This window comes from Bubalus kerabau, chromosome 10 (genome assembly GCF_029407905.1).
Source record: "Bubalus kerabau isolate K-KA32 ecotype Philippines breed swamp buffalo chromosome 10, PCC_UOA_SB_1v2, whole genome shotgun sequence".
In the NCBI taxonomy this organism is placed as follows: domain Eukaryota; kingdom Metazoa; phylum Chordata; class Mammalia; order Artiodactyla; family Bovidae; genus Bubalus; species Bubalus kerabau.
The window spans coordinates 23099492-23119462 of NC_073633.1; the positions used below are offsets into that span (position 1 = coordinate 23099492).

The 19971-nt window shown below is 35.7% G+C and overlaps 1 protein-coding gene across 12 annotated transcripts in view; it reads right to left on the reverse strand.

Moving 5' to 3' along the window:
- The window catches only part of MYO9A (myosin IXA), a 255948-nt gene that overhangs the window by 101993 nt on the left and 133984 nt on the right, over positions 1 to 19971 (reverse strand). For 11 of the 12 annotated variants that reach the window (XM_055536880.1, XM_055536869.1, XM_055536874.1 and 8 more), the window contains 2 exons: positions 17632 to 17827; positions 4998 to 5117 (listed from right to left, as the gene is read on the reverse strand). In XM_055536880.1, coding sequence (XP_055392855.1) covers positions 4998 to 5117; positions 17632 to 17827 — 316 coding nt within the window. The remainder of the gene's footprint in view (positions 1 to 4997; positions 5118 to 17631; positions 17828 to 19971) is intronic. The other variant, XM_055536875.1, reaches the window with a different exon arrangement.

Below are 19971 nucleotides of genomic sequence, written 5' to 3' on the forward strand. Positions count from 1 at the left end.
CCCACTAGGCTCCTCTATCCCTGGGATTCTCCAGGCAAGAATACTGGAGTGGGTTGCCATTTCCTTCTCCAATGCATGAAAGTGAAAAGTGAAAGTGAAGTCGCTCAGTCGTGTCCAACTCTTAGCGACCCCATGGACTGGAGCCTACTAGGCTCCTCCGTCCACAGGATTTTCCAGGCAAGAGTACTGGGGTGGGGTGCCATTGCCTTCCCCTTAGCTGCATTACACAAGTTATAAATTGCTGGTCCCTCATCTTGTTCATGAACATTACAGTATCTTATATCCCAAGAAGGTCAGAAGTATAGGTTTAAATTGAAGGAACATTCTATCACACCCTCCTTCACTCTTTCTTTTCCCAGCATCTTATTTCTTCCCTTTCCAGGGTTCCTGATCTTTGTGGGAGTTGCAGCTCATACTCCTAAGAACCCTAATTTCTTCCCCCTCTTCTAATTTCCTCCCTGCAAATCTCAGAGACTAATCAATGTAGAGAGAAGGTGGGAGACCAGAAATGAAATGGAGGAGGAAAAGCCACAATACCTTTTATGTCTAAACCTCAAAGGTCACGCACTGTCACTTCTGCCACGTTCGATTTGTTAGAAGGAAATCAATAAGTACTGCATGTGCCTTTTGAAGGGAGGAGTATCAAAAAATTGATGGACACATTTTAAACCCCCAGAACAATATCATAATTTTTACCCTAAAAAAATCATAAGTCTTTTTAAAAGAACTAGATAAGGAAATAAAATAGGTATAGTCATATTTTTATACATATGTATTACTTCTGGTTTCTTTATTCCTTATAATAATTCATGGATCAGTAAACTAAAGTGCAGATCAAACCCATTGCCTATTTTTGCATGGCCTGTAAGCTAAAAGAGATTTTAACTTTTAAATGACTGAGGGAAAAAAAATCAATGAAAGAGTATCTTTGTGACATGTGCAAATTATATGGAATTTAAATATCAGTGTCTATAAAAAAATTCTATTGGAATGTAGCCATGTGCATTTATTTATGTATTGTCTATAACTCTTTCAGAACTGAGTTGTTTCAACACAACATATGACCCACAAAGCCTAAAATATTTACCATCTGACTCTTCTCAGAAAACATTTACCAACCTCTGCTATACATCCAAGTTACCATCTGATGTCATTTCCTTTTAACCTAAAGAATTTCCGTTATTTCTCCTCTTGGAACACATATCATGGATAAATTCCCTCAGATTATCTATTTATCTGAAAATGTCTTCATCGCAGCTTCTTTTTTAAAGTATGTTTTTTTAATATTTTTATTTATTTGGCTGCTCCAGGTCTTAGTTGCAGCATGCGGGATCTTTGAACTTCGATCTTCACTGCAGTATGTAGAATCTTTCAGTTGTGGCATACAAACTCTTAGTTGTGGCATGTGGGATCAAGTTTCCTGACCAGGGATCAAACCGAGCCCCTTGCACTGTGAGGGCAAAGTCTTAGCCACTGGACCACTATCAGAGAAGAGAAGTCTCTATTCCAGCCTCACTTTTGAAAGATACTTTCCTTAACTGATGATTGGACATCGTGGACGATGCACTGTAATAACAATGAATTACGTCATGTTTTTCTGCAGACTTGATTTTTCTTCTAATAGACAATTAACTCGTCTGTCCACAAGCTATAAATCATAGCTTTTATAGCTGTTTTTGTTTTCTGGGTCTTATCTTGTTCTATTGGATTTTAAATTTAAGCCTCCATTACTTTCAATGAGCAGACAGGCGTTAATCATATCATTATAAGCAAGTCTCATTTTATTGCACTTCACTTTATCGTGCTTTGGAGGTACTGCATTTTTTACAAGGAGATTTGTGGCAACCCTGTGTTGAGCATGTCTATCAGCACCGTTTTTCCAACAGCATTTGCTCACATAGTGTCTCTGTGTCACATTTTGATACTGCTTGCAATATTTCAAAGTTTTCCATTATTATAAAATTTGTTACAGTGATCTGTGATCAGTGATCTCTGATGTAACTACTAGTCCCTGAAGGCTTGGATTATAGTTACCACTTTTTAGCAATAAAGTATCTTTAATTAAGGTATATCATTTTTTTCCAACATAAAACTATTGAACAATTGGTAGATTACAGTATAGCATAAATATAATTTTTATGTGTACTGGGAAATCAAAAAATTCATGTCACTCCCTTCATTGTGATATTTGCTTTATTACAGTGATCTAGAATCGGCCCTGAAACTGCTCAGAGGTATGCCTGCATTCTCCTTTATTTAATGTAATTTCCTCTGGGCTGCTTTCAAGATTTCCTTTTTATTTCTGGCATTTAGCAATTTGCCTACAATGTATCTAGTAGTGGTTTTCTTTTGTATTGGTTCTAGCTGGAGGTCACTGATTGTCTTGAATCTCCAAGTTAGTTTTTCTCAAACATGAGTAGTTTTTATCTACCATTTCAGCCACTATAGTTTTTTGCCTCTTTCTCTCTCACCTCTACCTCTGGGATTCTAACTAAAGACAGAGAATTCAGCTATCCCCCAAGAGGAGCTATGAAGAAATAACAAAAGGCCTTCAGTTTAAAAAATCAGTAAACTGCACTTATGTTTTTCAAAAATTATCTCCTATTTGGTTTGCAATTCTATTTACTTATTTATCTTTTTGGCCATATTGTGTGGCATGCAGGATCTTAATCCCTGACCAGGGATTGAACCTGTATGCTCTGCATTGAGAGCACAGAGTCTTAACCACTGGGCTGTCAGGGAAGTGGTTTATACTACCCTTCGACAGAGCTCCTACAGTCTCCCCCAAATACTCAGAGCAGTCAGCTAGGTATGGATGGCTCTAAGTTTGGATGTTAGCCTTTTGGCAGCTCTCTCCATTCCAGGATTTTTCTCCTCAACTTCAAGCTTCTTTACCAGTCCTCAACTTAGTCCTCTGACACTTCAAACCAGTACAGTGTGGTTTTCTGTCCCTCGAGCTATGAGAGTTGGGGAGTACATTGTGTAAAAAGCCACAAATTCCCAATTCTTACACATGGACTTCCCCAGTGGCTCAGACAGTAAAGCGTCTGCCTACAATGCGAGAGACCGGGGTTCAATCCCTGGGTCAGGAAGATCTCCTGGAGAAGGAAATGGCAACCCACTCCAGTATTCTTGCCTGGAAAACCCCATCGACAGAGGAGCCTGGTAGGCTACAGTCCATGAGGTCACAAAGAGTCGGACACAACTAGCGACTTTCTTTCTTTCTCCCTTTCTTTCTTTCTACCCACTACTTTACTTACTTTAAAGAATAAACTTCCCACTAGTTCCTGCTTCTTTTTGGTCTGTTAGTATTTTTGGTCTCTTTTCCAGTGTTTTTAATAAACTGTTACCTTAAAATTAGTCCCCAATTTTTTTTAAAACAACCTCCCAAACTTGAATTTATAATTTTATATATTATAAAATTTTAATTATTGGTAGTACTATAATGGAAAATAGCATAAACTACCTAAAGTAATGGAAAAGTCCACTTCCTCTAATGTAGAAATAAACTTGCAAGAGTACAATGTACAATATCCTCCTGCAGCTCATGATGAAATTGGTGCCTTCCTATTCTACACCCATACATACCTACCTGGAAACAATCAGGTCTGTGAGTCATGAAAATTGACAAAGCAAATAAACTACTTGGAATTATTTAAAAGTTAAAAAGAACTCATTTAAGTGCCCCTCAAAAGATCTGTAGACTGTTTTCAATATTATCTCCTGGATTAAAAGATTTAGAAAAGGAAGATGTATATTTGGAATAAAGACTTGTATACCTTTTAAAAACAAGAGCAATAATTAAAAATAACATTTAAGATGTATTTTTTAATTAAATACTTACCTTTGCTTTTCTAGAATGAGAAAATATTTTAATAATATTTTTCAAAATGTATTACACATTTTCTTATACCAAAACAGCATAGTAAGAAGAACTGAAGAAAGAATCCACAACATTTGCCTTTAGGAATTCTACTTATATTCTCCTTTTACTGATAATTAAACACTAATATTCCATGGAATTTCAATCACAGAATTGTGAAGTTAGCAAAGTAAATCTGTGATGAGTAAAAAGCTCAAAATACAAGACTAACTAATTTAGGTCCATTATATTATATGCAAACTGCTGAGTTAGTATGCTTAAGTATTCTTAGTATTCTTAAGGATCCCTTTATTCTCACTACAGCAATAGCAAGAGCCAAACAACAGTAATTCCACAACCAAAAGAATCCATTTTCATGCAGAATGAGTAGAACAAATAGAAAAGGAGAAAATGAAGACCAAGGGCATCTTTTCACACCAATTTTATATTAAAAAAGAAAAAAGAAGAACACTCATTATGACTGTATCATTCTTCCTTAAGTCAAAACATTAACTGGTGGTTTTGCTCCAAACCAGACATGGCAAAGTCTGATAGGAGAATTATAATCAAACTAAGTGGATTTGCCAATGATACATGAAAACAACACTGCTGATGTTGAAGTTCAAGTATAAATAAGCATAAAAATCAGCAGGAATTCAAAAGAGAGGAAATTATTGGCACTGTTAAATATGTTAATTATCTTGATTGTGATGAGTTCACATATATGTCAAAACTGTATGCTTTGGCCTGCAGTTTATTCCACCTCAACTAGATTTCAATAAAGTTCAGAAAAAAATCAACATTCATTTTTACTCATCACTTGGATACTTTACAGACAAAAATGGAAATCAATTAAAAGTTTGTAACCAAGTATAAATAACAACTCAACATAGCTAAATAGTCATCCAAATTAAAAGAACATATATATTATCTTTATATATATATCAATTCTTTCTTTATATCAAGAAAAAGAATGAAAGTCTCAATGGCAGTATCCTGAGACTCTCTGGTCAAAGGAAGATAGAGGTCACATTGTCTATTCCATTTAGGTTCCACTCAGGTGTAGAATGCTCCTGGTTTCCATTTCCAAATGGATGTGATTACAGAGTTTATTAGCCAGCGTTTGCAGCCTTACTGTACTTCTCTTCCTTGCACCTCTGCAGAATCTCTAAGCTCCTCTGGTGGACTGGGTGCTGGAGAAAGCTAATACTATCCATACTTCTCAAAACTGCACACGGCGCTGTGTCATCATGTCCTTAGGAAGCAAAACAAAACAAATGGAGAAAAGAAAAAGACATTATATAAGCCCACACCAACAGAGAATCAAGGACAATGCTGCCAACTATTATAAAAATGTATCAAGTAATTGTGGTTAAATGTGAATAATTTTTTCAATTAATTTGAAGAAATTGCACAAAGAAAAAACCAAAGGTCCTGTTTAGGTATTCAAAGTATTCTTTTTCAGTACTCAACATGTTGTGTTAACACCACACTAAAAATCTCTAATTTAAAATACTAGGGAAATTACAAAAACAATTTGTATGGTGCCTTTTTTTTTAAATGGACTCATTTTTATCAGGTCTGAAATATAATTAGAATATAGTTGGCAACAATGTAAGAAACATTGATGGAATCCCAAAGAGAAACAAACCCAAAATAATTTACCAAAAGTTAAACTTTTACAAATCTCGCAATTAACCACACTTGTAGGAAATCCAAGTGTGTCAATGTTGAAAAAGTAGAAAGAAAAGCACCACAGAACAGGAAAACCCAGCAGCACTTCTGTATTTATAAATCTGAAAACAAAGCTGGAGAATCTGTCAAAATTAACTATTGGGAAGAAAGGGAAGAGAACACATTCAAGCAAGGACCAAAGCCCCAGATTAGTGTTATTGAAACAGTGGGTCACTCGAGCAGTAAAGAGAGAAGGAAGATTGTACCATAAATATTAGGAATAAATGGATTTAAAGAGAATTCGGGTTTTCCAGGCTTGGAAGGTGTTGAGAATCATTTATACGGAGAACATCTCTAGAGTCAGGACATTAAGTTCAAATGTAAGTAACTTTGCCTTTAAAACACAAAAGTGAATAGTTTAAAAACAGACAGAGGCAAATTAAGCAACACATAATTATGTACTAAAGTTCCACTAGTATGCACGTACTGTATAATTAGGAACAAGATACTATCTATGAATAGTTCTCATGGACGAATCATTTTAAAAGTTAAACAGAGGCAGAGTAATTCAAAGAGGTTTGCAAAGCACGGTTTAATCAAACTATAATTCCTTAAACTGGATACCAACACCCAGAGAATAGACATCAACTTTTCAGCTAAGGAGATAGAAACTCATGATGCCATAACAACAGATTACAATAGACAGACACAGGTATACATATTTGTATATCTGATATATAGTCAGGTTTTTGTACAATATTTTAAGAATTCATACTAGTTCATTTAAAAATAAGCTAATAAAACATTATCTCATTTATTTAGCATGGAGAGTACATAGTTGCAACTGTTCAAAAGAGACAAGTTTTACCAAGTTACCACCATTTCTTAATCAAGAAATACCTCAATAAAAATATTCTATTCTCAATAATCTCCCACCTTGATTGGGTGCTTGGAGAAGGAATGCTTAGGCTCAGATGAGCCTACATTTGGCTAGTAACATGGTGGGGTACAGTTGGGAGGCTATCAGTGGAGGGGGACCATTTGAGGAAAAAAACACCTCGTGAGTTCTACTTATACTCTATCCAAATTGTAATTTTCTAAAGGTATCACCAGACTTTCAGGCCCTTCAATAACTAATGATATACAGCAGTCAGAAATAATTTAAGAAAATTATGGTATTAAAGTGTTTTGTGCAACAGTTCAGAATATTAAATATACTAAATTATCATGTAATCTTAAGTTAAAACTCACTCAAAATTGATACAGCCATTGTACTCATATTAGTCTCTCAGTCGTGTCCAACTCTTTGCAACCCATGGACTGTAGCCCGCCAGGCTCCTTTGTCCATGGGGATTCTTCAGGCAAGAATACTGCAGTGGGTTGCTATGCCCTCCTCCAGGGGATCTTCCCAACCCAGGGATCGAACCCAGGTCTCTCGTATTGCAGGTGGATTCTTTACCATCTGAGCCACCAAGGAAGCCCTACTAAGCACAATTTCAACTGGATAATGGGTAATTTTCTATCTGTGATCATTTTGTGTCTTACCGGCATACCTACAATTCAGGTATGAATGAAAATTCTTTCATTTTGCTTTCTATGCCTTCTTTTAACTCTTTACCAATTTTAAAGATTGCTTTACACACTCTAATACTATTTCTAAACCTTAAATTGATATTCCTCTCTTTGTTGGGTTCATCAGCTCCCTGTCAAGATAATTTGGTTTCCTAGGATGGTTTTATAAGTACATTTGCAGTGGAGTCTCAGACTCTTAAAAGGTTTATTTAGTGTTTGCTTGTGCTAGTTTCGAGTCTAGTCTGGATAACTTCTCAGTCTGAGATTATGCATCAAACTGCATAAATTCCCATGCATGGTTAACAGCCATAACCCATGCATGGTGAAGATACAGAACACTAATTTTCTTAGGCAAGCTTTGTTCTCAAACTTTATCCAAGGCCTTACACATATTGATAAGATTATTCTTGTTCCTCCTAGGCAGGGCCAATAAACAGAATTTTTCAATTATCTTTTCAGTGACAGAAAAGTTCAAGCTCTTTGAAGCTCCTTATACCACATAACAGGGGCTTAATTCCAGCTTCCTTGTAGCATTCAAATCTGAAACCGTGTCTCTGATCCTGTAACAGTTTCTATAATGCCAGTTCCCAGGCCTTTTTTAAAGGTATATTTTTAATGGCCATTTTTTAAAGATAAATTTCACATACCGTAAAATTCACTAATCTCAAGTATATAGTTTGATAAGCTTAAACAGTTATATCATGTAATCCTCAATCAAGATATAGAACATTTTCATCACCTCAACTAGTTCTTGTATTCCCTTCTGGTAAATACCATCCCTACTCCTCCCAGAGTCAACCAAGTAAAGATCTATATATTATTTAACCTGTTCTTAAACTAAGTGAAATCATACAGTACATATTCTTTCATGTCTGGCTTTCTGATAAATTATTTTTGTGACTCATTCATCCTATCAATAGTTTAGTATTTTAATTGCTAAATAATGTAACAAGGTAGGAATATATCACAACTTGGTTATCGTTTCTTTCACTGATGGATATTTGGATGTTTCCATTTGGGGGTTATTATAAATAAAGCCACTATAGACATTCATTCTGTGTGCGTTTGTATATAATAGCTTCATAGAAATACAATTCACATAGCACACAATTCACTTATCTAAAGTGTACAATTCAGAGGTTTTTTAGTAAAATTCAGAAAGCTGTTTAACCATCATCACAATCAGTTTTAGAATACCTTCATCATATCAAAGAGAAACCCTATATTTTTAAACCATCACCTCCCTTCTCATTTCCCAGTCTTCCCACTCCAGTCCTAGGCAAACACTAATCTATATTCTATATACAGATTTGCCTATTCTAGAAAATCGATATAAATGGAATCATACAGTATGTGACCTTTTGTGCCTTACTCTTTCACTTAACAAAATGTTTTCAAGCTTCATCCACGTTGTAGCATGTACTAGTACCTCATTCATTACATGACAGAATAGTACTCCATTAACCCATGTTTCAATATGCATTTCCCTGATGACATATTATATTGAGCATCTTTTCATGTGTTTTATTGACTATTTGCGTATCTTCTTTAGAGAAATGTCTTTTCAGATCCTTTGCCCATTTTAAAATCAGGTTATTAGTTTTTTTACTATTGAACTGCAAGAAATGCTTACAATCTAGATACCAGTTCCTTATCAGATACATGTTTTATAAATATTTTCTATCATTCTACAAGTTGTCAGTTCTTAATAGTGTCCTCTGAGGCACAAAAGTTTTCTATTTGGGTGAAGTCTAATTTATCCCTTTTTGTATCTGGTTGCTTATGTGTTAGGTGTCATACCTAAGAAACCACTGCCTAATCCAAACTGAGAACTGTGAATCCTCCAACTTTTGCTCTTCACACATTTCTAGATTCCTTTACATATCAATTTTGGGATCAGTCTTGTCAATAGCTGGGGTTTTGACAGGACTATGCCAAATCTATAGATCCATTATTGCCAGCTAACTACATTAACCCTTTCAATGCATGAACACAGAATATTTTTCCAATAACTGAGGTATTCCTTAAATCTTTTCAACAATATTTTGCAGTTTTGGTGAACAAGTCTTGCAATTCTCTTGTTAAATTCAGTAATAAGAATTTTATACTTGTTGGTGCTCTTGTAATTGGAGCACCAACTTAATTTTGTTTTCAGGTTTTTCATTTTTAGTGTATAGAAATACAACCGATTTTGCATATTGATTTGGAGTCTTGCAACTTGATGAGGTCATTTATTATCTCCAGCAGATTTTTTTGGTAGATTCCTTAGGAAATTTTATACACAATATGCCATCTATAAACAAAATGGTTTCTTCCTTTCCGATTTGGATGTCTTTTCTTTCTTTTTCTTTCCTGTTTACTCTTACCAGTATCTCCAGGGCAATGTTATATAGAAGATGTGAAAGCAGATATCCTGTCTTATTTCTGATCTTAAGGGAAAAGTATTCATTTATTCACCATAAAATATGGATTTTTCACAGGTCCCCTTATCAGGCTGAGGAAGTCTTCTTTCTATTCCTAATTTGTTCAGCATTTTTATAATGAAAAACATGAAAAGGTATTCACTTCTGTGAGGCCTTTTTTGTGTATGTTGAGGTGATGATGTGATTTTGTCCTTTATTCTATCAATGTGGTATATTACTCTGACTTGATTTTTCTAAGCTGAACCAACCTTGCATTTCTGAGTAAATTTCAGTAGATAATGGTATAAAATATTGTTTACATATTGCTGAACTCAGCTTATAAGGATTCTGTTGACAATTTTTGTTGAGGGATATTGGTTTGTGGTTTTCATTTCTGTGATGTCTTATCTGGTATCCTGGTAATACTGTCTTCACCAAATGAGAACAAAAGTATTCCCCTATCTTCTATTTCTTGGGAAGAGTTTATAAAGAATTGATGCTAATTTTTCATTTCATTAAGTACTGGGTAAAATTTATCAATGAATTCACTGTTCTTGGCTTTGCTCTGTGGGAAGATTTTTTTCATAACTAATCCAATCTCTTTTCCTGTGACAGGCCTTTTCAGACTTTCTTTTTCTTCTGAAGTCAGTATAGGCTGTTAGCATCTTTCCAAGAATTTTTCCATTTCCACTAGATTTTAATTTGCTGCCATACAATTGTTCATAGTATTATAATCCTTTTCATTTCCATCAGTTCAGTAGCAACACCCTCCTTTATTTCCCCAAATTAGTAATTTGAGTCTCCTTTCTCTTTTTCTTGGTCTGTCTACCTTGAGGTTTGTCAATTTTGTTTACCTTTTTAAAGAAGTAGCTTTTGCTTTTGTTTTCTTCTATTTTATTTATTTCAGATCTCCTCTTTATAATGTCCTTCCTATTTCTTCCCTTAGGTTTAGCTTGCCCTTTTTCCCTAGAATCATAAGGTGAGGCATTAGGTTATTGATTTGAGATATTCTTTCTTTTTTAATAGAAGTATTTGAACCTATAAATTTCCTTCCTAACACTGTTTTAGCTGTATCCCATAAGATTTGGGTGTATATTTTCTTGCATTAATTTCAAACTATTTTCTAATTTCCCTTGTGATTTCCTTTGTCTCACTGGTTATTAAGAACTTTGTTACTTGGACTCCACATATATTTAGAGACATATTATTTTTGTTCCTCTATTCTTTCAATACAATCTTCTTTTGTACCAAATACATGTTATCTAGTATACTGTTTAAACATTTTGGTCATTTATTTTATTACTATATTATTTTTTAGCTATTTTCTTAACAGGGAATTAAAATTAGCATTTTGCCTTATAACAATCTAGCCTGGATTAAAAACTACTTAATTTCAATAGTATATAAAAACTTTCCTCCTATATAACTTCATTCCCATCCTCTTCCTTTATGCTGTTATTGTCATGCAAATTACAGCTTTTAAAACGGCATGGCCTCCAACAGAGATATGTAATTATTGTTTTGTATAGTTGTCTTTTAAATTAGATTGGAGGAAAAAAGGTTACAAAATTAGTTTTTAAAAGTTACAAAATGTAAAAGATACATTATACTATCTTTTACATAGTACAAAGTATAACTTAATAGTTGCCTTTAATGGTACTCTTTATTATGTCATATGCTTTCAAATCACTGTCTAGTGTCCTTTCATTTCAGCCAGAACTCCCTTTAACATTTCCTGTGGGACAGCTAGTAGCAGTCATTCAGGATTTGTTTGCCTGGGAATGTCTTAATTTCACCATCATTTTGAAGGATAGTTCTTTTTGTGTCTGTGTATATGTGTGTTCAGGGATTTTTTTCTTTTTTTGGCTGCACTAGGTCTTCACGGCTGCACAGAGGCTTTCTGTGTTGTGGAACACAGGCTCTAGGCATGTGGGCTCAGCAGTTGTGACACATGGGGTCAGCTGCTCTGCGGCATATGTGATCTTCCCTGACCAGGTATCAAACCCATGTCCCTTGCATTGGCAGGCAGATTCTTAACAACAACTGGACCATCAGAGAAGTCCTAAAGGATAGTTTTAGTGAATATAGAATTCTTGATTGCCAGACTTTTCTTCCAGCACTTTGGATATGCCATGCCATTGTTCTCTAGCCTCAATGGTTTCTAATGATTAACCAACTGTCAATCATACGGAGGATACTTTGTGCATGCGTGCATGCTAAAGTTGCCTCAATCAGTTCCACCTCTTTGAGACTCTATGGACCATAGTCCACCAGGCTCCTCTGTCCATGGAATTCTCCAGACAAGAATACTGGAGTGGGTGTGGGGACCTTCCTGACCCAGGGATCAATCCCACATTTCATGTTTCCTGCACTGGCACGCCAGTTCTTTACCACTAGCGCCACCTGGAAAGCCCAGTTTGTGCATGATGTGCTGCTTTCAACAGTCTCTCTTTACCTCTAGATAGTTTAATTATGATACATCTAAGTTTCAATCTCTGAATTCACTCATCTTATAATCTGTTGAGCTTCTGAGATGTATAAATTAATTTTCTCATCAAATTTGAAAAGACTGGGGCCATTATTTCTTGAAATATTCTTTCTGTCCCTTTCCCTCCTTTCCTTCTGGACTCTCAGAAGTTTATATGCCTCATGGTATCCCATAGGTCTAGGTCTAGAAGCTCTACTTATTTTCTTCATTCTTTGTTCTTCCTATTCTTCAACTCAACTGATCTGTCTTCATGTTTACTGATTCTGGCTTCTGCTTATTCAAATCTGCTATTGAACCCTTCTTCTGAATTTCTCATTTCAGTTACTGTACACTTTTTCCCACTTCAAAACTGATTTGTGTGTATCTAAAATTTGATATTCTCCATCTAGTGGGACATTGTTCTCATACTCTCCTTTTGTTCTTCAGATATGGTTGCCTTTATGTCTTTAAACATATTTAGTTTAAAAATTCTGTCTAGCAATATCAATGCCTGGATTTTTTCAGAGAGAGGTTTTTACAGATTCCTTCTTTCCCCATGTATGGGTCATATTTTCGTATTTCTTTGCATGTCTCAAAATCTTATATAGAACACAAGACATTTTAAATAATATAACATGGCAACTCTGAAAATCAGATTTTCTCTCTCTCCCTAGGAGTTACTGTTGCTGCTGATTCTTATAGTTGCTATTTGTTTAGGACATTACTGAACTAATTCTGAAAGTTTGTATTCTTTGTCACAAGTGACCATGGAAACCTCTGCTCACTTAGCTTAATAAACAGCTATTGATTGGACGCAGCTTCCCTGGTGGCTCAGGTGATAAAAGCGTCTGCTTGCAATGCAGGAGACATGGGTTTGATCCCTGGGTTGGGAAGATCCCTTGGAGAAGGAAATGGCAACCCACTCCAGTTCTCTGGCCTGAAAAATCCCATGGACGGAGGAGCCTGGTAGGCTGCAGTCCATGGGGTCGCAAGGAGTTGGACACGACTGAGCGACTTCACTTTCACTTTCATATGTCTTTACATGCCTGAGACCAGTAATTCTCCCAGTCTTTGTCAAGGGTCATTGAGTGCTTACGTTGAAGCATACCTACAACATTCAGCTAGGCAGTTTAGAACTCTGCCTTACCCTGCTCACAGGAAACCTGAATGTTATCCTGAGATAAGAAATCAGAACCTCTTCAGGTCTTTACTGAGCATAGCCCTAGGCACGTACACAGTCCTATGCATGTGCTTAGCCACCTAAATTCCCATGAATACACAGAAACTTTTCATAGCCATTATGGAAACCTCATTCCCTAGGTGTTCCTTTTAAATGTTTTGGTTAAAATAAATAAATAAATAAATGTTTTGGTTAGTTTTTGCCCCAACTGTTATCTATTGCATCAGAGAGTTGCAATGTTCAGCAACTGCTTCTGAGTGTTTTGGACAAAACCCCTAGATCAAAGGTTATTCATACTGGGAAAGCTCCAAGTCAGGTTAAAAGATAGCCTTGTAAGTGGGGTCTTCCATGAAACTACCAAATAGGTTAAATAATGAAAATTCTCTGCGAATGGAGCTCTGAAGGAGTGCCAGTCCCCTTCTACTCCCTCCAGTGGTTGTCCCACTTCTCATTTTCATTGCACATCTAGGCTATAGGTTTTCAAGGCCACTGTAGAGCTCAAGAGGGACGGTGGTCAGTGGTGCAAGTTTAAACACTATAAAATGCACTGACAATAATAACATGCAGTCTTTTTTCTTGTATGTACACTTTCCAAATTACTGCAGACCTTTGATGAATTTCTTGAGCTCCAACAAAGTTATTCTGACAATTTTTGCAAGTGTTCCTGTTGCTTTTATGGAAGAGACGCATTTTCAGAAGTCCTGTCTCCACTGCTGAATTGACATTCAATCTAAAACCCTTACTCTTAATCACCACACCATAGAGCCTAACACAGAATGAATTTATTAGTAATGTTCAGGGTTTTGTTGTTAAGAAAAATGCATTTAATTGTCTTAAGTACTGGGTAGAACTGCAGATAGACTACTGCATAGAAAGCTTAGACCCAGGGCTTACCAGGTGGCACTAGTGGTAAAGAACCCAGCTGCCAATGCAGGAGAAATCCTAGCTCCTGTTTGTTGTTGTTGTTTAGTTGCCACGTCATGTCCAACCCTATCTAGGTGATATCTAAATTAGTTTTAGTACCTGGTTATTGCTGGAAAAGGATCGTCACTGGAATCCTTCTCCCACTTGCAAAAACAAATGGGAGTACATTAGAGTTATGCAGCCCACTGTGTGGGATGGTGAAGAGGAACAGGTTATGTGGGAACCATTAACGCTCTCTACCTACAGACACTATAGGAATGGCTTCAGATTTTCTCCCTGTAGATGAAGACACTGAATGACACTTTAAATTCTCATTCTTGCCTCTTATGCCAGTGCCACAGCTGAATTTCCTGTCTCTCCCTCGTCTTTTTAGATGGATTAAAATTCCCCTTTGGCTATATTTTTATGTAACTCCAAAAGAAACAAATAAGCATCACTGCACTCACAGCACCCCACTGTATAACTTATGGTCAAGTTACGATCTTCCCTGTACTTTCCAGCCCAGGCTCTTTCTTATTCAGAAGAGCAAATCAGAGGCAAGATGGATGACACCACTGGAGTAGCTGTTCTTCCGGACCTCACTGTTGACCAGAAAAGTCATTACCATTTCTAATTTTACTCCTAGCAGGGCCAACATGGTACCTCATTCAAATTGCCTGTTTACATGACTCTACGAAGGATATTTTACGGTTTCCTAATAAACTGCCACAGCTATAACACACAACTATAACAAACGTATTCTTTGAACAATTAATTGAATTAATTTTTTTTATTTAAAGGTCTTAAAATGGCATTGTGTTCTCTAATATAGAAATCTATAAAAAAAGAAAAAACAACAGTCAAAAGAAGATTTAAATTTGATATTCTCATTTGTGCTCAGCTTGCTTGATGAAGAAGAAGAATGTTAGAGAATTCCTTAAGAAAATCAAGGATTTTTTTGTTGTTGTTGTTCAGCAACAAGGTATTTCTTGACAATTAGCTAAAAGTCCACTGATATTTATTTCCTTTAAAAGATACTCTCAATGGAAGTGAAAATATATTGCACTCTGTATTCTACATTTTCTTTCTTCATTAGAAATAATATTTTTGACATCTTACTCTAATTCAAAATCTGAACTTGGTTATCTTCCCGCCTTTCACATGTTCTACTTCTGTTTAAATAATCTCCAATTCCTGTTTCACTTTGATATATCTGCATACTACTCATGGTGATTATAAAAGTTCTGAATCTACTACTTAGTCCATTTTCAGTTATTTTGTTAGTTTCTATTGTGCAATACTACAATGTTCTAATTTTATAATATCCTAAACTCACCAGAAAAAAGCAGGTGGTAAATGGTACAGAGGGAGGAAAAATGCTGAATTTTGGCACTGACACTAATATACAGTAATACAATTATTCTCTGTAACAAACCTGCTCACTCAGTGACTGTCTCAAAATGCAAATGAACTATCTTTTTTTTTCTAGATAAAAAGGGAAACTTTTAAAGTTTATGCAAGGGGGACTTTCTACCATGTTGGTCATACTCTCTTTCTTAACATAGAAGATAGTTTCACAAGTGTTTTCACTTTGTGATAATTCACTGAACTGTATTTTTGTTCTGTGCACTTTTATGCATACATGTCATATCCCAGTATAAAAGAGTTTATTACACGGAAGCTCTATGCTGGCCAGAAAGAGAAATTAGATTAGAAAACAAGAAGAATCTAAAAATTATCAAAGCAGAGATAATTAGAAGCATTAGTAACACTGCATGTCTTTGTACTAATACACACAGAACCAGCTTTCACAAATAATAGTTTAAATGCCAAAAGAACATACAATGTAACTTTCACAGAAAGCAAAGTATTTAATAGTAAATATAAGAAAAGTTTATTGTCTTAGTTAAATCTTAGTAGAGTATGTATCAATTTCCAGAATTGATACATTTTTCAATATTGATACATAAATTGATGTCCACTATAATAATTAAGACTACATCTTTAAAAAAAACTTTTCCTTTTAATTTTTTGCTGGTTGCTGCTGCTCCCACTAAGTCGCTTCAGTCGTGTCCGACTCTGTGTGACCCCACAGACAGCAGCCCAGTAGGCTCCTCTGTCCCTGGGATTCTCCAAGCAAGAACACTGGAGTGGGTTGCCATTTCCTTCTCCAATGCATGAAAGTGAAAAGTGAAAGTGAAATCGCTCAGTTGTGTCTGACTCTTAGCGACCCCATGGACTGCAGCCTACCAGGCTCCTCCATCCATGGGATTTTCCAGGCAAGAGTACTGGAGTGGGGTGCCATTGCCTTCTCCAACTGTAGTCAATAATGCAGTATATATTTGAAAGTGGCCAAGAAATTAACTTGTGAAAGTTCTCATCACATACAAAAAACGTTTTGTAACTCTGTAATGGTTGGAATAGTGATGGATGGAATCATTTCACAGTATATATAAATACCGAATCATTATGTTATATAATTGAAACTAATATAATGTCATATGTCCATTATACCTCAATTTAAATTTGTTTCAAGTTTTTTTTTGCAAAGATGGCCTCTTAGAAATAATTTTGGCAAAGGCAAAGCAATTTTAAGATTCTCCTTCTATTTTCAAAAATTATATATAGTTCTATTCACAAAGGCCAGTTCGTACACATTATAATCTGAAATACAGAAATGAAATTCCATTACTTTGGCCTCTCATTTTAGAAATACAATCTTTCTAATACTTTATTCATTTAAAAAATATAATAGCCAAATTTAAATTTTCACTGCAAAAAGCCACGTAAGTAAGCGTAGGAGCACTGAAAGTACAAAGTGTATCCTCCCGCACTTCTGCTGAGGCTTCTTGGCAGAAGAATATTATTTTAAATGATTACATATGTATTAGAAAATCCTCACTATGCAGCAATGGTCTATCTAAGGTTAGAGCTACAGCAGAGGAGGCACACAAAAAAGTATCCAGCTTTATCCATTTCTAACTTTTAAAGTAAAATTCAACTAACTAAATTAAGCATAAGGAAATGAAAATTACACTTCATAAGCAGACACTTTACAAGCATTATCTAATTTTACCCTCATAATATTGAAGGTACTATTAACACTCCAAGTAAGACAGCTAACAGTCACAAAATCAGTCAAGAGAAGAGATGACAACTGATCCAACTGATGACAACAGAGACGACAAGTGTAGCTGGGTTATCCACCATACTATACCACCTCCAGCCTAATTTTTCTGTCTCCTGATTTATGCTTCCATATTATGTTTCATTGCTAGTAAAAACTATGACATTAGAAGAAAACAGAGAACGGTATCAATATTAAGTTCTATACAATTACATAATAATTTCACTTTTTGCTTAAGAATCTTACCAATGTCAGTATGCCTAAGAAATAACAGGTGCTTTACACTCATTATTCCTATCAGTATTTATTAATAATATATATACACACACACACATAAAGTTCACCAGCACTCATTAAATCTGAAACACAATGTTAGGGCATGATTTTAAAAACAAACAAACAAACAAACAGAAGCATGGCAGAATACTGATGTCTATTGCTTACCAGTTTTTCTCTGAATGTGTCTTTTCCCAGCTTCCCTGAAAGCAACCATGGCTCTAAAAAACGCTCGGAGAACTGACCATCGGAAAATAGCTACAGGATCAATTCCAATCATCCCAGAGATAAATGCATTCTTGCTACTTCTCAGAAGAGCTACAATGTCAGGGCGCATATGATCTGTATTTTTTTCCCGGAAATCCTACATGAAAAAAATACCAGTGTTATTTTTGAAAAAACGTATTAAGCCAAGAAGAAAATGGGTGACATATTTGAACAGTGGCTGAATAAGGGTATAGAAGTGATTTCTGTGTTAGCCAGATAGATGGACCAGATAGATATCCTCTATAAAGTCCCATCTAAGCCTAAAACTATTTAATTCTATAATTCATTTAAATTAGAATGAACATTCCACCAACTTATTGCAGCTTGTTAAACATTGGTCTGGGAGAGATTCTCTAAGGGACTATCACATAAACAACAAAAGAGTTGAGTAAAAAGAAGCCAGAAATGAGAAGACCAGGAACAACATTTCACTCAAAGGGAACACCTACTACCTATAGGTGGTGCCAAGTTGTAGAAGTTAGGAGAATGTTAGTAAGACTGAAGCCTAGAGCATTCTCGGCAAGGGTGAGAGAGGTGCAAGGGAGATAAATAGGCTATGTAAGCTATGCAAGACTGAGTTAGGAGTTTGGACTTTATTCAAGTGTCAAGGAAAGCCACTGGAAGGATAATGACATGAACTAACTGATGTTTTATAAACATCACTGATTGCTACTGAGGGAGTTAATTGTACAAAGAATGGAGAAAGGTATTCCAAATAAGAGCTGACAGTGACTTGCACTATAAGGATGGTACTATAGGAAAGGGAAAATGGTTACTTATTTGGGACATTTTTTAGAGGTAAGGGAGAAGGACTTGCTGGTGGATTAGAGCATTGTGAGTGAACAAGAGAATTAGGTGAACACCTATATTTTGGGTTTGAGCAACGAGGTAGGTGGAGGTACTATATATACTAATATGGAGAAGACTTGAGAAAAGAGAAGATATGAGGATAGAAAAGGATGATCAGGAGATAAGTTTTGTCCAAGTGAAGTTAGAGATGGTGAAAATAATGACAATAACAAGCAACATTTATTGAGAAATTACTAAGTAAATGGCACACTTCTAAGCATTTTACACATGCTGTCTCATTGAGGTTCATTTCATCACCTTAACAAGTCCTTGAGATAGATGCACCTTAATAAGTCCTTGAGATGGATGATATTATTATTATTTTATAGATGAGGAAATTCAGTCATAGAAAGGTTAACTATCTTGGCCCCTATCACACAGTAATGAGAAGAACAGAGGTTCAAACATAGCCACTCATAACCACTATACTGTCTGCATACAGACATCAAGTAGGCAGATGGACATATCTGCCTAGAGTCTAACAGATTTCAGAAAACACATTTGGATATCATCAGTATATACATTTTTAAAGTTGGATAAGATTACCAAAGGAATGTAAATAGCCAGTTAAAACCACTTGCCAATGGAAGTTGAGAGATGACAGAACAGAAGAAAATGAGTTTAAATACCTCACAAAAAGATAAGGAAGGCAAGAAACTTACACTCCTGGAAGAAGGTCCCAGACTGATACATAGAATCTAGGCATTTGACTATAGCCACACCCAGATGGAAGGACTGGTGAGTAAATCACTTCATGTCAGTGCAGCTTCACAGAATAGCTCTAACTCAGAAGTCCTGGAGGGTCATGCCTAGTATAATGTCATCAACCCTCATGTCCACAAGGCAGCTTGGACTCATCCTGCTACCTTTGGGACTTTCCTTTCCTAATAATTCTTGGTTCTCCTGAAAACAGGAGGAAGGGGGAAACAAGTCAGAAGTCTTGGTGCTCAGTGTGCCCCTAAGTACCCTTTGAGCAAAAGCATATATGATAAAAGTTAGCAAAACTGAGGAAGAATTTTCAAATCAAAATGCCAGCAGCAGCAAATACTGAGGGCAGACAGACAAATGTCAGGCACTAAGTTAAGCACTATACATAACTAATTTAATTCTAACAATTACTCAATAAAGTAGATTCAATTATAAACCAAACTTCACTGCTAAGTAATCAGAGAGATAAAGAAGTTTGTCAGAAGTCAAACATAATAAGCACTGCTACAGGAACTAAAACATCAGTCTGCCCTACTACAAAGATTATTCTGTCCTATTAACAACTACACTATAAAATCTAAAATTCTATATCTCTTTTCCATGTTGATAGTCATCAACATTTCCCAATGTAATGGTCCTGTCGCTCTGTCTTCATATTCCTACATTCCTAAGTACTAATATACT